Here is a 20,983-nt window from a genome sequence, read left to right as displayed (position 1 = left end):
TGTTTACAGCACTTGCTGTGCATCCTGAACTGACCTTTATTTAAATCATTGGCCTATTAGGCTTAAAAAGGGTTGACAAGTATATAAATGGATTTTTACAACAATTCAGTCATTTCATGGTCACCACTACTGGTATTAGCCTTTCATTCCAGATTTATTTAATTACCTGAATATAAATCCCACAGTTGCTCTGGTGAGAACAAATGTCTCTGGATCAATAGTCCTGTATTCTGAATACCAGGCCAGTAACATAACTAGTGTGCTACCATATCCCCTGTAAATTGTGCTTATCAATACTATTTTTCCATGCGTAACAATGTTCAGGAGCCTACTTGTTCTTTCTCACTGACTTCTATCAAATATGAGGGTTAGGAATCCCAATACCACCGACTGACTGACTGCCTGAAATACATTGGATGTAAAACTACCTTCAGAGTACATAGAACTTCCACCTAAAGCAGTCCAAGATCAATTTATCTAAGGGACCTAATCCTGGCTTTACAAATTTGTTAAGATCTAGTCAAAGCATATCCAGGTCTTCTGTGGTTTAATCACTCTTCCTTAAAGAGATATTGCACCTACAGAAACATATATTCCAAATTATATTGTTATAATACTGCTTGGGTGTTGGCAACATGTTGAGTCAAAGCAATTGACAAATTCCATAAATTCTTTAACAAACTACTGGAAAATATGAAGAAAAAAACATTGTACAATAAAACAAAATGGAGTAAAATTACAATGGATGCCAAAACAATGCATATAAAATGAAACCTGAAAAGGGCTTTCAATTATGTCAGAAAGATATCTTTCAACTTTTCAAGCTCTTAGAATACAAATCGCCATTTCTATTTAAGACCAGCAGTTAACAGGTCATATTACTTTATCAGGATGTAAATTATTCACTTTGCCATCTGTCTTTAGTTTATTTTAGGACAAAGCCAGGAATTGCCAAGTGAAGACACTGCACGCAGTGGAGCTCCCCCTGATGCTGCTCTCTGCAGGATTGAAAGTATCAGCCCCTCTCATGTGCATAAAAAAAAGTGAGAAGGACGGAAAACAGATGGCACCAACCACAAGACATGCAACCCAAACTGCTGAGAATCCTGCATCTTTCCATCTGGACTGTCTCAGCATAAGGAATAAAGTCACGCTAAGCTGTAGTCTTAACTGTATCTGTGTCCCCTAAAGACTGTTGATTATTTTTAATGTTAAACAATAGATTTAACCAATAAGATTAATTAAATAATAAACATTGTACAAAACAATAAAATCATTATAACAATAAAACTGAACTAGCAATTGCGATTTTGGAATATTCAGGATTTGGATCTCACAAGACTGAACATTTGTATTTTTGTTGTATTTATTTAGCAATACTCAAAGGGAATATTACCCTGTCCACATCTGTCTATTACCTCACATGTGCAAATCAAACATAACGTGTTATGGTTCTTCAGAAATTAAACATAAAACCAAAATTTTCTAAAAACAGTGACTTAAGTCCAATACATTGATTAAGGTTGGGAAGGTCCTTTAAAAATGCCCAAATAGTGGCTCTAGGCTGGAGTGTTCACCATTCTGAACCTGGGAAGATGGAATGAATAACGCTAAAAACCATGGATATTTCAAAATGGCCCTGTCCACCACAAGGAAAAGAATCTGAGTTAGCTGCACTAAATTACTGACTGGAATTAAAAGCATCCACCCTAGTCAAGAATAAATGATTATGTGAACATCCTGTATTTTGATGTATCTTTCTGTTGTGATTTATGCAAAATGTAAAAGCATACTCACATTTCATCAAAATAACTCGGAAGACTGATTCCTTTTTCAGCTTGACTGATGGAAGAAACATCTAGCATTAATAAATAACCCTGCAGCTAATAGGTTGAATTAATCTTTTTTGTGATTATGAATTAACTCATTTAATATGTCTGTTGTCAGTTCTGAGTATTATCACCAAATAAGGAAATCATTGTGTTAAGTGCATCCAGTTAATCCTTTGGGTCAATATGAATGACCCTGCTTGTGGTGGGCAGAGGTTCTGGCCATGCAAAATTGGCACTGACCTAATTTCCAGCTCTTCTGGTGAACTCCACCTATATTAGTTCCCTTCACTTTTTGCTTCTGATTATATTCTTTTAGTGGATTTTTACAGTTTACTTACAGTATGATTGTTTTTTGTATGTAATTAGAGAAAACTAAATGTTAATCATTACTAATGCTTTGTTAATTTCAGAACCTTGTTAATTTATGCCATACAATACTGCAATCATTGATTAAAACAAAGGGTTCAAGTGAAAACTTCAAAATAAATTTGAGAGATGCAACTATTTGCTGCAGTTTAAAGTAAGTGCTTTCTCTAATGCTTACTTTCCAATGTGCCACTTGTAAGTCATGGCACTGCCTAGCTGCAGAGAACCTGAATGGGTAGAATACAAGTAACACATTTCAGACTTCCCCCAGAATCTCCATCAAGAGTTTAGTGGTATGATGGTGAAGTCTGTTTGCGGAATCAGCTTTTTAAAACCATTGGAGGAACCTTTAGGCTTGTATTCACTGATCTTGAGACCAGGAAATACGCTGCTTACCAAGAAACAGCATTGTTTCACAGATACATAATAGATCATAATGAGCACAGTATTCATGCCTATTGTTAACTTTCTAAGTCGGTATAAGGAAACTCATTTCAGCAATATTTTTTATCGATGAAGTGGGCTGGCAATGAAGGTGGCTTATCCCTTTAAAGCCATGAATCTTTTATCCACTCAGTTTCCATAGTCAAGTGCTTTGAGTGAGTCTGAATAGTTGCTTAGAGAGGTTTGACTTTGATTGGACACCTGTTTCTAAAGGAAAAGGGTCAAGTTAAATGAGCAGGTAATAATGGTCTCTTTTTTTAAACAATAGATCTACAATGTAAGAATAAAGATAAACAAAATGTCAGCACAATCCAGCAAGCACCCATTTTATAGGGGCATGATGTAAGTGTGGTCACATTCTCAAAAAGAAATGTGGGGAATTGCATGTGCCTTCACTACAGCTAATTTCAACATAATCACATTTATATAGAACTCCTGCCTACTTCCAGTAGAGGTAAAAGTACGTCCTAACCAGTGTTTTTTGACGTTGTAACCAGCAGAATATATAAGGGGATTTGGACCTTCAGAAGTCCTTAAACAAGAAGTTATTAAATAAAATTAGAGGGTATGATATAAGAGTAATTTTCCAGCTTGAATTGAGGACAGCTTAGTGGACAGAAAACAGAGAGTGGCAATAAATGGCTAATTTTCTGGTTGAGAGGCTGTGACTTGTGGGGTGCTATGGTTATATACATCAGTGCTGTGGCTGCAGATGTTCACTGTATGATTCACTTACTGTATGGTTGGGATAAGGAGACTAAGGCAAAATATATCCAAACTTGCTGATCATGATTAGCTGGGCAGCAGTGTGGGTTCCGAGAAGGATGCAAATAAGCTTCAGGGGGATTTGGACAGGCTAGAAGATGAAAGAAGTCACCATGGATGTAATATAATGTGGGAAAAATGTGATGTCATCCACTTTGCTAGAAAAAAAAGTGGAATATTTTTTAAATGGTAAGAGACTGAAAGTTGTTGGAGCTCAGAGAGATCCGTGTGTCCATGTATATAAATCACTGAAAGTACAGTGCACTGAAAGTACAGATACAGAAGGCAATTAGAAAGGCAAACATTACATTGACCTTTCTTGCAAGACGATTTGAGTACACACGTAAAGACATCTGACTGTAATTACAATGGGCCATGGTAAAACCACACCTGGAATACTGTGCACAAGTCTGGTCTCCCCATTTAAGGATATACTTGCAACTGAGAGTGTTGAGTGAAAGTTCACAAATTCAATTTTGCAGACTGGGCCTACACACTCTTGGGGTTAGAAGAATGACAGGTGATTTAATTGAAACACAATATTCTTACTAGCCTTGACAGATTAGATGCTGGGATGTCACTGGTTGGAATGTAAGGAACCGGAGAATACAGTCTCAAAAGAAGGGATTGAGATGAGATGAGCCAGAGTGTGGTGAGTCTAAGGTTTTTTTCTACCCATGACAGTGGAGGTTCCATAATTGAGTAGAGACAGAGAATAATAGACTTTTGAATTTTAGGAGAATCAAGGAATATGGTGTTAGTGCAGGAAAGTGGTCCTGAAAGTGATCCTGAATTACATCCAAGGGGCCTCTTCCCATGCTCTTTGACAGCCATGATTATATCGAATAACAGAGCAGGCACAAGCAGACAAATGACCTACTCCTCCTTCTATTTCTTGTGTTCTTCTTGGCAACAGAGCTTTCCTGAACCTAGCAATTAAAAGCAATTGTCTCTGTGGTTATATAACAAAGTTATGAAGTTCAAAAGATTTTGAATTTGACTTCACTTTGTTCAGCAGATGAAAAATGAAGATTCTTGTTTAAATGTGTGCATGTGAATAAAGAACATGTATTGATGGCAGTTATAGATGAATAGCCTACTACTCTCTACACAAGCTTACAATAAAAATGGATAATAGGAAGTACTGAAGACCTGCCTTTGTCCATGCCTTTCGACCAGCCAAGAGCTTCAGAACAAGATATCAGAAAAGTAGGAACCTACTGTGATAGTTCCAGAAATATTCTGTTGATCACGACCATCAACAACAATGGGTAGCAATGGATTTCCTGCATTTCATGTCAGGCTGATAGAGCTGCTGCCTCATAGCTTCAGCAATCTGGGCTCAATCCCGACCTCCAGTGCTGTCTGTGTGGAACCTGCATATTCTCCCTGTGGCAGTGTGGGTCTCCTTCAGATGCTCTGATTTACTCCCTTATCCCAAAGACATGCAGATTGGTAGGTTAAATGGCCACTGTAAATTAACTCCAGTATTTAGGTGAGTGGTAGAATCTGAGCGGGGGGATCTGATGGGAATGTGGGGAGAATAAAATGGGATTATTATAATTAGAACTGGCATACAGCCATAGAGGTACAGCGCAGAAACATACCCTTTGGCCCACTGAGTCTGCACTTTTGTTTTACACTACAGTAATCTTACCCTAACCCATTTAGGTCCTTGATGGTTAGTGGGCCAAGGGGCCTGTTCCCATGCTCTTTGACTACAGATGGGTAAACGCATGGCTGATAATGATGGGGATACACAAGATTATGAATCACAAAGAAGATTTACGGGAAAGGATATGGTGAGATTTAAGACAAGGATAAGAATTTTAAATTTGAGATCTTGTCAAATTCAGAGCTAACACGGGTCAGAACAACACTTTTGTGGCAGTGAGGATATGGGAAAGAGAGATTTGAATGAGCTCGGGTTTGAGAAGGATTGCAGATCAGACACGGGAATACTAGTCACTGGCTCAGCAGCAGATGGGCTGAGGCAGGAGCTCAGGCAGGCAACACTGTGGAGGTGGATGTAGATCTTCGAGATATAGAGGAAGTGAAGTCGGAAGCTCATACCCCCATCAAAAACACTTAATGTTTTGAACAATCTTATTTGATCAGAAATTCTAATACTGATCCAATCATTTCTTTTCTAATCTATAGCCAACATATGAATGGATTGACAAAACATTATCCCAAAAACTATGCTTTAATGGATTAATTGCATCCAAGTGCAAACATTGGAGCACTAATCCAGGCAAACCCAACACAGCAATAATATTAAATCCAAGCAAGCTTTAACCATTAAATGACATTTATGACACTTTGAAATTTGCTCGTAGATCACATTGTTTGGATAGTTTCCAAAAATGATCTATATAGTATGTCAATACTTTCAAAACGTATTAGATCTAACAGCAGGAAATGTATAATCTTGGTCACATGAATATATTATACAAGATCCAGCTTCAAGCTGCCAAGTTCTTATTTTAGTAATAAAAGGCAACAAAGAGATCTTACTACTGTAATATTAGATTTGAGATCAGCCTACAATTCCTCAGAAATACCAAATTACTAGTTAAATATCCCATTTAATAACCTCAGTTTTTTCTTTATTTATTTAATTTTATTTCCTTATCATGATTTCACCGGTTCCAAAGTTGAAGGATGAAGCCTATTAAGGAAGAAGAATTGCTATTGTTAGAATTGCTCTTTGATAGAACATTGCACGTCGCATTAAATAATTTACTTCCTTGTGAGCAACTGGAATGAAACCTCAAAATATTTAAATCACTGCTTTCTTGATTGAGGTGCACTGCAGCACAACAAGCTGTTGTTTGCTATAGTATTGCAACATGAACCAATTCAGTGAAACAATACAGCCTAAATGTTACGCAGATTGAATACCTGTTCTATGTAACCTGAATGAATGACAACTAAAAGTATAAATAAGCTATGGACAACTATTTTTTTCTGCATGCACCTTGGCAAAGGAGAACAGGAGAAAGAAAAAGAATCAATTATTTCATAACAGTTCTTTTTTAAAAGAGCTACCTTGTTAAACTACACATGAGGATTTTGATATGCATCTTTGGCAAGAAAAAATGAAGAGTGGTCCACAACATTTAATGAACCAAATTGCAAATTTTTATTTACAAAAATTTAACAATTCATTGAAGTAAATTATACAATAAAGTATCATGCAAGAGCCTACTTAAATAGGGGTGTATATCCTCAAGCATTTCAGCTTAGCTCTACTGCATTTTCAAAGTGAATGGCAAGGGAATTTTACTGCAATCAATGACATCAGCTTTTGTAGAGAATTAGATTTTACTGGTCTGTTGTTACTATGGAGCAAGAACAGACAAATAAGCAGTTTCTGGATGCAGAATGTCTGTCACATCAGCAAGAGGGAAATAATGTTTTAACATTTACTGAATTTATTCACTTTTAGTGCAGATACATAGAACAAGTAACAAATAATCGAATATTAGCCTGTCATATGCCCTTGAGTGGAAAAAAAGCCTTAATTTTTTTCAGCTTAGCTTTTTAAAAATGTAATCATTTAGCAAATTGCTGGCAGCCAAAGTAAATCACCTGCCTACCAATTAGATGCAAGCAATCAAGTCTGAGGACAGTCATTTGTTTCCATCTGCCACTATAGGAAAAGATATTTACCTATTTTTCAGCAATATGAATGAAATAAATTTCATGGTCATTTTATGATGGGGTTGATAGAAACGAAGGAAGAAGGGAAAACAAGTAATTAAATTGTTTTTCCATAAAGAAAACAGTTTAGCAGATTCCAATTCTGTTGTGAATAGGAGGACAAAAGGAAAACTGAAACCTCACTGACAGTGTTAAGTAAAGCCTCTTAAAAGTCATACAGCACAGAAACAGGCCTTTCGGCCCAACAGGTCCATGCCAACCAAGATGCCTATCCAAGTTAGTCCCATGTGCCTGTGTTTGGCTCATATCCTTCTAAACCTTTCCCATCCACATACCTCTTGTTGGCAGAGTAGATGGGCCGCAATAAAGCTTTTAAGAGAGAACCAACTTTTACAGAAATGGCTTAAGAAGGAAAAATAAACTGTTATAATTTTTGTCATATTTACGTTATACTTGCTGTTTTCACCTTGAAGTTTACTTGTCTAGATTGTTAACATCACAATTATCATCAACACCAAGATAAGCTGTCAAACACCAAACTCACATAGATTAAGACAATTTCAGGTTTTCCCTCCAACTCATCGTAAATCCAAATGAGAAATGGCATCTGGAGCAACAAAATATTTGTCTAGTAACCTAATACAGTGAACAGGAAAGAGCAGAGGAGAGTGACAGGGAAGGCAACTTGATATCTACTTTCATTTGGGACAACAGTTGGAAATTATGTTACATTTAAAAGACAAATACAAATTAGCACGATTCCTGATGCTGACTTCTGTTGTGAGATAGCAATAGGTGATAGTCTAACAAATCCACTTCTGAAGGGCCTGGATCAAGTTATCTGGCAATATTCATCATTATCCTGATGCATGATAAAGGTATTCAAGTTGTCAAGGCCTTCAAAGAGAATAAATAAAATTGGCTGGGAATATTTTTGCAAAGAAAGGAAAATTAAAAATGCTTTCCTCCTTGCAATCTTAATAAACCAGAAGTTGCCAACAAGGCACAGATGTTTGATTGGAGAAATTCAGCTTGGTGACAGAAACAGAGGCTGATGGTGCAAGAATAGATTTTGTGATTGGAAGCCTGTGACCAATGGTGTACCCCAGAGATCAGTGCTAGGACCTTGCTGCTTGTTATATTTATTAACAATCTGGATACTAATGTAGATGGTATGATGTAAGTTCGGAGATGGCCTGAAAATTGGTGGTGTTATTAAGAATGAGAAGGGCAGTCTTCAGCTACAAAATGTTATTGAAGAGCTAGTAAAATGTGCAAAGCAAAAGCAAATGGAATTTAATCCCAGAAAATGTAAGGTGATATATTTTTGGAGGAATAACAAGGCTAGGATATACAGAGTGAATAGTAGGACCTTAGGGAGTACTGGGGAACAGAGGAACCATGGTGTACATGTTCAAGGATCCCTGAAAGAAGCAGCACAGGTAGGTAAGGTAGTTAAAATGTCATACAGAATATTTGTCTCCATTAGCTGGAGGCCAGAAGAGCAAAGAGGCTATGTACAACTAGACAAAACATTAGATAGGCCGCAGCTGGAGTACACTGTGTTATTCTGGTCACTACACTAAAGGATGTGGTTGCATTAGAGAGGATGAACAGGAGATTGACAAGGATATTGCCTCAGATGGAGAGATTGAATTGCTTAGTGAGCAGAGGACACTGGGATGACTGCAGATGCTGGAATCTAGATGAAAAATACTATGATGCTGGAGGAACTCAGCAGGCCAGGCAGCATCCGAGGAGAAAAGCAGGCAGTCAACATTTTGGGTCAGGACCCTTCTTCAGGACTGAGGATAGGAAAAGGGGAAGACCAAAAGCAGAGCAGTGATAGGTGGACAAAAGAGGGGAGGCGGTGTGGGCACAAGGCAGTGATGCAGGTAATGATAGACAGGTGTGGGGGTGGAGGGGAGAGCAGATCCACCGGGGGAAGGGTCAAAGGTAAGGAGAGAAAAAAGGGGGGGGTACAAAAAAGAGATAGGCTAGGAAAGGGAAGAAAAGAAGAGGAATGGTTGGAGGGTTGTGGCGGGGGGAAGGGGTGTGGGGATTACACTGGGATGACCTGATTGAGTTATACAAAATCTTGAAGGGCATTGATAGGGTAGATGGTGATAACTAGTGTGGAAAGGTTTAAGGTAAGGGATAGGAGGTTTAGAGAGAACTTGAGGAAGATTTTTTTTAAACTAAAAGTTAGCTAAAATCTAAAATGCACTGAATGAGGGGGTGGTGGAAACAAGTTCTCTTACATTTAAAAAATATATTTATGAGCATCTGAAATGTCATGGCATGGAAGACTACAGGTTAAGTGTTGGAAAATGGGATTTGTATAGATAGGTACTTGATGGCCAGCATGGAAACAGTGGGCTGAAGGGCCTGTTTCTGTTTTGTCCAACTCTAGATCAGATTTAACCTCTCTAATAATCTCTGTGCCACTCTATGCAGTTTCTTCCAAATTATGTGCAAGCTGATACCAGATGGATAATTTACCAGGCAGAAATGCAAGCTTAGTATGTTTCAAACCAACTCCCATTTGGTTAAAATATGCCAAGTGACAGCCAATTGTATCTAAATGTTAAGATTACCTACTGTGTTTCATATTCTTTTAAAATGTAATTGAAACATAGATGCTGATGATCATCATGGGAATGAGAACGGGAAAACTTTTAGGAAGCAAATTTGGAGCTGGAAATGTGAGATATGAGGAAGGCACCAAATATCTGAAAGGGAATATGTATAGACAGGTTAAGTACATGGGGAAGAAGTTGGCAGAAAAATGAGAAATTATTCACTCTAGGGGAAGAATAGATAAAGAAATCTTTGTTTAACTGTTAGAAACCAGTAAATATTGGTATACAGAGTGTTGATGGTGCACTGTTCATGAGACACAGAAAGCAAACATGCAGGTGAAGCAAGCAATGGAAATAGTTTGTTGACCTTTAATGCAAGAGTCACAGAGACATACGGCACATAAACAGGACTTGTGGGCCACCGAGTCCTGTGCTAGCCTTTGACCAACCACTTACACTAATCCCACACTGCATTCATTTTTATTCCTCCACGATCTTCATCAACTTCCTCCAGATTCTACCACTCACCGACATACTAGGGACAATTTGTGGTGGCCAATTAACCTACCAACTTGCATGTTTTTAGGTTGTGGGAGGAAATTGGAGCAACCAGAAGGAACCTATGTGGTCACACCCACATGCATACTCTGCATAGGCAGCACCCAAGTTTGTGATTAAGTTTGATAGGTTTGCTAAGAATGAATAGGGCTTTGATGAGATCATATTTGGAGTCCTCTGTAATTATTGTATTTGTACCTAGGGAAGGACGTATTTGTCTCATAGTCAGTGTAGCACAGATTCATTAGATTGATTCCTGGGAGAAGAGCATTGTCCTTTGGAGAGAGATTGTATGTTTAGCCAAACTCAATGGAGTTCAGGAGAATAAGAGGTGCTCTTATTGAAAAATTCTGTGTGGAATTTACAATGTAGATGCTGAGAGACTGTTTCCTTAGGCTGTAAAATTTTAAGAATTCTCTACCTAGAGGTCTGTGGATGCTCAGTCACTGAGTATATTCATGACAGAGATGGAAAGATTTTTGAACACCAAAGATTGGGCAGAAATTGAATAGCACAGCAAGCTTAAGAGGGAATATTGATTACTCCTGCTAGTTCTTACATTCTTACCAAAAACAGAATTCTATAACAGTGGCACAGCCAGCCCATAAAACAACAGTCCTACAGTTTCTACCACCTTTCATTGTCAGATAAAAGTAAAAATATTTTGTTGCATATGTATTTGCAAGTACTATTAAGGTCATTATTAGAATGAGATCTCACCTTTACTTGTGAACCCTGGCCAGCTAAGGATTGACAAAGCCAAACATTTTGTAGCTGGACACAACTTAGTAATGATTTTCCAAGGTACTATTTTATGACTCAATTAATTTGTCCAAGCCAGGTAACTGTCAAATATCCTTGATTCTAGTTTGGTTGAATACAGTGGCCTCATTATTGACTACAGCAGATTCCTCGAGTGAAGAGGACTTAATAGTTTAGGGAAATTCCAAAGACTATAAATCCCCATATGCTGCGGAGCTTTAACTCTAAACAGTGTGTACTTTTTTCCCCAGTGTGTTTCACTCCTGGAAGCTTTGTGATGTAATCGAACTATTTCACAGGAAGATTGTTTCTGGGTAAAAATTAGCATCCATTGCTCCCAAATGTACTTTTCACATATTCTACCTAATGTTGCTAAAATGGGAAAAAACATCATTCATGAATTGAGCTTGGAATGGAGTGGAAGGTGAAGAGTACAGGCATGATTTTCCAATGCATGTTGAAAAGTTGGCTGGCGAAAAGAGAAGGAAGCCAAAAAAAGTGTGAACTGGAGGAGAGAAAGAGCAACAAAATGAATAGGCAGGGTAGAACAGAACAAATGGGGAAGAAAGTGCCAGCATGAATAAGAAGGGAAGCAATATAGCTCTACAAACCAGGAAAAAAAATAAGAAAGCAATTTAACAATTAGAATTAGTACAAGAAAAACAATAAGCCATAGTTTCTCCTCAAAAAAAAGTTCTAAAACTTCTGCAATAATCTACATTTTCCAATAACCAAACTATCAGCATGTGTTCTGTGATACATCTTAACCACATAAGATAAACGTACTCAAAGGTTGTGATTACCTCACAAGCTAAATTATATATCACAGATGACGACATATGCATATATCCTGAAATAACTACTACCGTAAAAAAATATTGAAATATAAATATTTTCTATCACAACTTGTATTGTTTATGTATTTTGTAATCTGGCTTCTTCATGCAGTGTTGTCAATCTTTTTACTTCTTTTCACATGCTGATCCCATGTTAATAAGCGAGTACCCGTAGTAATAACACATAACACCATAATTCTTACAAATCTGCTGAATCACGGCAAACATCCCAAAAAAGGTTTGTTAAAGCATAGATTAAAGAGCATAGCAAGCCATTTGGACCATCTGGTAGCTCTTTGAAAAAGGCTATCCAATTAGTCTCATTCCTCTGTTCTTTACTCATAATTCTGCAAATTTTTTTCTTTTCAAATACATAGAGTGAAATGTCAATAATATACTTTGAATGAGTGAATCAATAACTCAAATATTATATATTTAGTTGAATGGCTACACAAGAAGACACAGCAATGTTCTTACATTAATGTAGATTATGACAGTGGATTATGACCACTGGTGTTGTGATGCCCTCTATTGACTACTCAGCCAAAGAACAATATTTTTTGACAAGTGAAGGGACTGAAGAAATGGGGGACCGGGAGAAAAACAAAATTAATTCACTGAGTACCAAGACAACAAAATGGACATTTAAATAGTGCTGAAATCTGTAGTAGGGAGTCAAAGAAGAGTGGAAATTATTTTACATCTGCAACATCTATAATGAATTCTGCTTCTGAGCTGCATCATATTTTGGTGATTTCCTAAATCCCCTCTTTCTGGAGAACAAAAATTAACAAAGTGAAAGCTTTCCTGATTCTATCCTAAATGTATTACTCAGCTTTAAGGAATGTAGCTGAAGCAGTAAGAAAAACAAATTCATAGAAGCAAAATAGGCCAATGGTGGAAAATGACTGCAAAATGGAGCCAGAGCGTGGTGACTTGTTGCAAGCTGCTCTCTACAGATCTACTCATTACCCTTACTATAATCATTCTACACTTTTAAACTTAAATTCTGTGTCACTTACTATACCTGTACTACCTCAATGCACTCTGTACTAACTCAATGTAACTGCACCTTGTAATGAATTGACTGTACGATCAGTATGCAAGACAAGTTTTTCACTGTACCTCAGTACAGGGGACGATAATAAACCAATACCAACCAATACCAATGGTTGAAATACAAATTTTCAATCTGTCAATAAGAACATAAAATAGAAGGAGTTGACCACCCGGCCCTTCAAGCCTGCCCCTCCATTCAATAATGATCATAGTTGATCTGCCCCAAACTCTTCTGTGCTAGTTCCCCATAATCCTCAATTCCCTGATCTTTCAAAATGTATTTATTTCCTCTTTAATTAGCACCAGTGATCTTACCACCACAACTCCCCATAGTAGGGAATTCCAGAGATTCAGCACCATACATATCACAGTTTTAAATGACTGTTCTCTAATCTTGTAGCCATGTCCCCTTATTCGAATTTCTCCCACTACTGGAAACATCTTGATAAAATAGTGTTCTTAGTTCAAAGCCAATTAGCTGGACATTCTGTTTTTGGAACAAATAAAATTGAGCAATCCCTTAAAGCCATATGGCATGGAAACAGGACCGATGGTCTACTGAATCCACGTTGACCATCAACCACCTATTTTACACTAATCCTGCACTAAACTCATTTTTATTCTCCCATAGCCCCATTATCACCTCCCAGATTCTACCACTCACTACACATTAGGGCCAATTAACAATGGCCACTTAACTTACCAACCCACACATTTAGGAGGAAATCGGAGCACCCAGAGGAAATCCACACAGTCACAAACAATATGCAAACTCTGCACAAACAGCAACTGAGGTTAGGGTTGAACCTGGGTATCTGGAGCTCAACTAGCTGTGACACTGTACCACCCTGCTGCACCACTGTGCCACCCTCACAGGGATTTTAATGAGAAGGCAATTTCAGAGGACAGATCTATTTGTTGGATGAAGGATATGTGCACTTGTTGGGGTAGGCAAAATGGACAGTAAACTGCATTGCTATTGATGTAGTAAAGTGCTGTGTAACTTATGTGCCAGAGGTAAAGAATTCTTCTGCATTACTGAGGAACTGCTGCATTGTTGGTGGAGCCATCTTTTGGATAAGAAGTTAAACCCTTCTCTGTAACTGCAACATTATAATCTGCATTCTGTTTTTCTTTCTACTACCTAAATGTACTTACATATGGCATGATCGGACTGGAAGGCATACAAACAAAAGCTTTTCACTGTATCTCACTACCTATGACAATAATAAACCAATACCTCTTGTTATCATGCACTCCATGCAAATAATAATTCTGTTAATTTGTTTAGAACTACACATTTTTCTGAAGTAAAAATCTTCTACCACTAAAATTGCTGGTACTTCATATAAGCTTGTCTTTTCACTACGGCTGCCACTTCAGTAACTATTCTGATGCTGGAAGGTGATGCTTTGGTCATAGCTGTTATTTATTTTGTGTTCCCAGCAGTCAAGTCAGTTTTTACATCCCCAATTCCTAAGTCAATGTTTTAATGGTTGCCAAGAGTGGCTTCAGAAAAATAGCATCTTGTCTCTTCACTGTAGTATATGTCACGATATCATATTCTAGCTGGGTCAAGATAAACTTTGGGGTCTCAGGACACCCCAAAACACTCACACTCACAATTGTAACGCAGAATAACTTACAGCAAATTGTGCACTGAATACACTCAACCAGAATGTGAATAATGATAAACTGCTTTTGATAAAAATGATAAAAATTAACCAGGACATCAAAGATCATTTCTCTACTCTTATAAGAAGTCCCACATGATCCTCTACATTCATCCAAGAAAACAGAGGAGTTTAACTTCTTATCCAAAATATGGCTGCACCAACACTGCAACAGTTCCTCGGTAATACAGTACAGCATTGGTCAGGATTTTAGCATTCAAATCGCTGGTGTGAGATTTCAGTTAGGAATCTCTGACATAGAGGCTATCAAAAGAACCATATCTTATGTTTGGCTGTGATGTAGGGTGAAATAATATGATAAAGGGCAGGTGCAATGAGTAATGGCTATGCCATGTTGTACATAACAAGGATATGCTCTAGGGTCTCAAATTTTCACCATATTTATTAATGATCGATGAAGAAGTAGAGTTGCACATCCAAGTTTTCAAATGGCATCACTTGGAGGAAGAGTAATTAGTATAGATGGGAGCCTATTACTATGGATAATATGAGGTCATCCAAGATAATTCAGAACATTATTTTTAAATGATGAGCAACTGGGAATTGTACTGGGGCAAAAAGGGTCGGCAGATCAGGATCATACATCACTAAATGCCTAGGTTCCCAGAAAATAAGCATGTGCAAAAAAACAATGAAAAATTCTTACGCAATATTGGGCTTTAACTCGTGATTATTGCCATATAATGGTGAAGAAGTCACACTTCAAACCATCTACTGGGTGTACTTCTGGACAATGCATCTTGGGAAAGACAAAGTGGGAGAAGTCCATTGTACATTCTCCAGAATAGTACAAAGGCTTGGAGGGCCACAGTATGAGCACAGATTGTATAAATACAGATTGTATAAATATAGCTTTTATTCCCTTGAGTTTACAGGATTGTGAAACCATGTGTAGGCATTTGAAGTGATTAAGGAATTCAGCTGAATAAATTGGGAAACACTGTTGGGGAAATTCAGAACAAAATATCATACTATTCCCCCTTCAGAATTAGGGAGCTTAAGTGTGAAATCTGATAGCACTTTTGTTTTTTAATATGCAGATACAAGGACTAGTGAAATTTTGGAACTATAGGTGCTCAACGAATTGGAGGTGGGAAACCAGGAAGTAGAGTCAGTTTGGGTCGAGATAAGAACATAAGAAATCACTGGGGGAAGTATTTTACAACTTGTCAAAATGGCAATGCAATAATTGAAGGTAACTTTAATCCTCTAAGTGGGCTAATCAAATTGGCAAATCGTGAGGACATGACCATAGAATGTATTAGAGGCAATTCCCTAGAACAATATGTTCTGCACCTGACCAGACAACACAAGGAACGAGACAATATTGATTAATAATCTCTTAATTTTACATTCAGTTTGAAAAAAATAAATTTGGGCCCTAAATGATCTGATTTTAGTTTTAACCTTAATTTCAAAGATATGTAAGGAGAGCTCGCTGGTAGATTAATAAAATGGATTAAAAATTATATTGTAAGATAAGCAAGTCAGATATTAAAAGAAATAGTTCACATCCAACCAAGACATATATCATTAAAAAATAAGGATTCTACAAGAAGAGGTATTTGTTAGCTGTCAGCAATTAACTAAAGTTAGGGACAGTGTACAATCAAAGGAAAAGCTTCATAATATTGTGAAGAACAGTGGTAAACTTAAAGGTTGGGAATATTTTAGGGGCCAGCAATAGCTAATTAAAGAATTGTTAGCAAAAGAAAACAAAATGTGAGAATAATCAAACAAATAATATAAAAAGAGATCACAAGAGTTTCTATCAACTTATAAATAAAGGAGCAGCAAAAGTAAATGTTGATCCTTAAGGAGGAAACAATTACGGGGAATAATATGACAGAGACACTAAATAAATATTTTGTTGTATACCTTCTCATTAGAGCACACTGAAAATATACCAAAAATGTTTGAATCCCACCATGGCAGTTTTATTTTCTTCATTTTAATTAAAAATTAATCCCTTGGAATAATTTACATAAACTGTGGTTTTAGACATTTTTTTAATTTATTAAGTTATTAGTTAAATGTTTTTCAACTGTTTTTGAATATCTCTGATAATCAGAGACATTTAGAAAACAGTGTAAAAAGGCCTTTTAAAAGCTTGTCCTGAAGGCATCAACAAATAAGTGCGAGCCATGGATTAGATCCAGTGTGATCCCATCCAGCAAACCATGAGGGGCTTGTCAGAGTAATGTTCAGAAGCTGATGTTTACTCCAGGGTGGAATCAAAAACAAGGTAACTCTCATTTTAAGTTTGCCCATTTAAGACTGAGATGAGAAGTAATGTATTCTCTAAAAACGAATCTTTGCAGTTCTCAACCACATCTCTTTGCTGTGGAGGCCAAGTCATGAATATATTCAAGGCTGGGACAGGTAGACTTTTAGACATAATAGTTTTCAAGGGACCATACAGAAAAGTGAAGATCAGGCGAAGATCAGGGCATCCAAGAGTGGTAGAGCAGGCTCAACAACCCATATGATCTATTCTTATTTCTTATACCCTAATGTTCAAGACTGAGATAAAAAGATTTGTATTAAGTATATTAAGGGGCATGGTCAATTACTTTGAAGAGTAGATCATCCATAATTTAACTGAATAACAGAGGATACATCTTGGACTTGATTGCTTACCCTTTTCCTAAATAAGCTTATTAAAAAAAGTAGATTCAAGATAGATACTTCAGTAAAAATATAGAAAAATATTGATATAAAATGCAAATACCATTCTAGACTTTTTTAAAAATTTGATGCATCAACAAAATCATTACCTTTGTATTGCTAGAAGTGACCCTCTTGTCACTACCCATGATTTTTCCCATTCCCCTTCTCCCAAAGGTTTGCCTCTTTGTTGGGGAAGTAACCATGGGCTCACTTCCACAAATGACCATTCCTCATCATAAATTTATGACCATGTGCTCTCTAGTTTTTAAAGTTTTCACAGCTCAACTTAATCCTTTTTCACAGATGAACCTTTCCCATGGGGGTTCTTGAAATCCTAGATTCTTTTTTTCCCAAGGTACCTCTTTTAGTACCTCTAATTTGCAGTGTTCTGTTTTCTCAGAGGTTGGAAATTAAGAGTAAAATGTTTCTTGTCCATAGGGGGTCAGATATTCACTAATGCAGCCATCGAATAACTCTAGATAATTAAAAGCACTTGATTAAAAAAATAATGGAACATTGAACAAGTACAAAACTCTCTGTACCTGTCATTAGATCAAATAGTTGGTTGGCTTCCAGATCTGTGAATGTTTTGAAACAGTTGGGACATTTAAAAGAGGCTCTGTTGGTAGAATCTCGTTCGTCTGTCTCAATCCTTCGCCTCATGTGGTCAAGTTTGTACTTCACCACATTCACCAGAAGACGGTAGTTTATGAAGTAATAATTATGTCTTGTAGTTTTACCATCAGGAGCAGTTTCAACTCGCATTCTACTTTTAATAAATTTGTCATTTTTCAATGTATTCAAAACTGCTCGCAGTTGTTTACGATCAAATTTCAGCAGCTCCAACATGTCCTCTTCTTTGACACAGGGGTTTCTAATGAGGATATCCAAAGCTAGTGCATGCTCTAGCCCGTAAAATCCTCTCACAACATATTTGGCAAGTCGTTTCAAAGCTGCAGGCACTTCAGTCACAACATCTGGATCAGTCATCTTTGACCTTTGGGTTTACAAAAAGAAAATTCATTCAAGATTAGGAAGCCGCACATCGGAATTACAAGCACAAATATAAATCTTGATAAGCTGTGGTACCCTTGTAATACAGGAAATACTCAAGCCTGACTTATGTATGGCTTTAGGTCATTAATTGCATTGCCAAAAGCCACACAAATCAATAGATTCTATTTGTGCCGAGAAACGTAGTCACCAAGAAGCAAAATTCACATTTTTAAACTTCTGTTTGGTTTCTAGACAGTGAACATATTGACAGTTATTGGTGGTCCCATGTTGAAAACTATGCACTTTCAGAGCAGAAACAACCAAGTTAATGTACATTCTATTCTAAATGCTGGATTTTGCTGTTAGTTTTGAGTGTTGGTTTGGTTAACTGATTATAGAAATTTTAGGATGACAGCAGAAATACGTTTCAATTGAGACACACACAACTGGTGGAATTGATTTTCACACCATCGCTTAGTCTGTGATTCAATAACAGAGGTTAGCAGAACATGCATTCTGTTCCCCTTTTCTCAAAAGATGGCAGTTCTTGTTAGGTGCTTTTTCATTTCTCAATATTTATTTCCCATTCCTAATTACCCACACACAGTGGCTTGATAGATTATTTCAGAGGACACGTAAGAGCCTTCCGCATTGCTGTAGGTCTGGAGTTATATATAGGCCAAGCTACACAAGGGTGACAGATTTTTTACCCTGAAGGCCATTAGCGTGCCTGATGTTTTTTTTTAATGAAAATTCAGTAGTTTCACACTTATCCTTACTAAAACCAGCTGACTCTAAAAAAACATTTATTAACACAGTTGCCAGCGTGGGATTTATGTATCGTCAGCCCACTTCTTTGGGTTACTACACCACCACCACCTACCTCTGATCAGGTCATGAAAGAGTGAATAAAGTATAATTTGTATTTAATTTCTTTTTCTGAGATGAATATAGAATGTTTTTAAGTAATAAATAAACCAATAATGATTATATCACTTTATATAGCAGAATGACCCCAGGTGGTTCAAAAAACATAAACAAATTTTGATACAGCTACATAAGGAAATAATAGGGCAGATGGCCAAATAGGTAGTTTTTTTGGAGGAAGGAGGAACAGATAAGCAGAGACAATGAGGGAGCAGGTATCATGGCACATGAAAGCTCTGTAACAAATATATTTTGCAGATGATTAAGGAGCACTAGTATCCTAGCACTGAAGGAGATTGAAGTTATACAAGGCCATGGAGGGATAAGAAAACATGGGTGTGAATTTTAAAACTTAAGGTTTTACCTAACCAAAACCCAGAGTAGGGCAACAAGCACAGAGTGGACAGGTGAATGGAAGTTGGTGCAAGTTAGGCCAAGAGCAGCAGAGTTCAGGATGACCCCAAATTTATGAGAAGTACAATGCAGAGGCCAGCCTGATGTACATTGGAATAGTCGAGTCCAGTTGTGCTCATCTGAGCATAATGAAGATTCACTATGGAGACAGCAGATGTACTGGTTGTTGTTTTCCAAAATGCCATGGTTTCTGGATCATTTCCTAAAGAAAAGTAGTGAACGTAACTGCAATATTTCAGAAAGGAGTGAGCAAGAAATAAGGGAAATGGAGATGTTAGCCCGACATCACTGATAGAGAAAATACTGGAATCCATTATTAAGAAAGTGATAAAAGTGATTAAAAAAATTGGGCAAAATTATGAAAGGGAAATCAGGTTTAACAAATCTGCTAATAATTTAAGGTTTTAACTAGCAGAATAGATAAGGGTGAACCAGTTTTATAGCGTATTTGGACTTTCAAAAAGCCTTCAAAAAGGTACTACACAAGAGATCATTAAACAAAATCAGTGCATCCTTGGAATGTAGGAGACTGAGGGGTGACCTTATAGAGGTGTATAAAATCAAGAGGGGCACAGATAGGGTGAATGCACACAGTCTTTTTCCCAAGGTTGGGGAATCAAGAACCAGAAGGCATAGGGTTAAGGTAAGAGGGGAAAGATTTAAAAGGGACCTGACGGGTTAAATGGTTGAACGGGGATGTGGCAGATGGAAAATAATGTATAAAAATGTGAGATCATCCACTTCTATGCACATAACAGAAAAACAGAGTAAATATTAAATGCTGAGAGATAAAGCAGTGTTGATTTTTAAAGGAATCGAGGTGTGCTTGTACATGTTACTAAGTTTAACATTCAGGTACATTGTGATCGGGGGGGCAAATAGTATGTTAGCTTTTATTACAACACATTTTGATTGAAGGAGCAAGGAAATATTATTAAGATTGAATAGGGCCCAGGTAAGACTGCACCTGGAATATTGTGGTCATTTTGGTTTCCTTACCCAAGAAAGGATGTACTTGCGATAAAGGGAGTGCAGCAAAGCTTCATTAAACTGATACCAGGCATGGCAGGCTTGTTATATGAGGTGAGATTGAATAGACTGGGATTGTATTCTCCAGAGTTTAGAAAGCTAAGAGGAGATCTCATCAAAACTTCCAAAATTCTTAAGAGGCTTGACAGGCTTGTTGCAGGGAGGATGTTTCTCCCGAATGAGCAGCCTTGGACCAGGACAGCACAGTGGCAGAGTTATTAGAGCCACTTCCTCACAGCTCCAGTGACCCCTGTTCAATCTTGACCTCAGGTGCTGTCGGTTAGGGATTTGCACATTCTCCCTGTGACTACGTGGGTTTCCTTCCACATTCCAAAGACATATGGGTTAGTAAGTTAATTGCCCTTTTAAATTGTCCCTAGTAT

At 37.3% G+C, this 20,983-nt stretch overlaps 1 protein-coding gene across 1 annotated transcript in view; it reads right to left on the bottom strand.

Annotated features, from left to right (window-relative positions):
• The window catches only part of gtf2e1 (general transcription factor IIE, polypeptide 1, alpha), a 37,821-nt gene that overhangs the window by 12,458 nt on the left and 4,380 nt on the right, over positions 1-20,983 (bottom strand). Inside the window, exon 2 of the mRNA XM_052013884.1 lies at positions 17,777-18,231. Coding sequence (XP_051869844.1) covers positions 17,777-18,224 — 448 coding nt within the window. The 5' untranslated portion in view covers positions 18,225-18,231. The remainder of the gene's footprint in view (positions 1-17,776; positions 18,232-20,983) is intronic.

The sequence above is a fragment of the Pristis pectinata genome, chromosome 4 (genome assembly GCF_009764475.1).
Source record: "Pristis pectinata isolate sPriPec2 chromosome 4, sPriPec2.1.pri, whole genome shotgun sequence".
NCBI lineage: Eukaryota > Metazoa > Chordata > Chondrichthyes > Rhinopristiformes > Pristidae > Pristis > Pristis pectinata.
The sequence above is the reverse complement of the archived record's forward strand: the minus strand, read 5'-3'. Positions and strand labels throughout refer to the sequence as shown.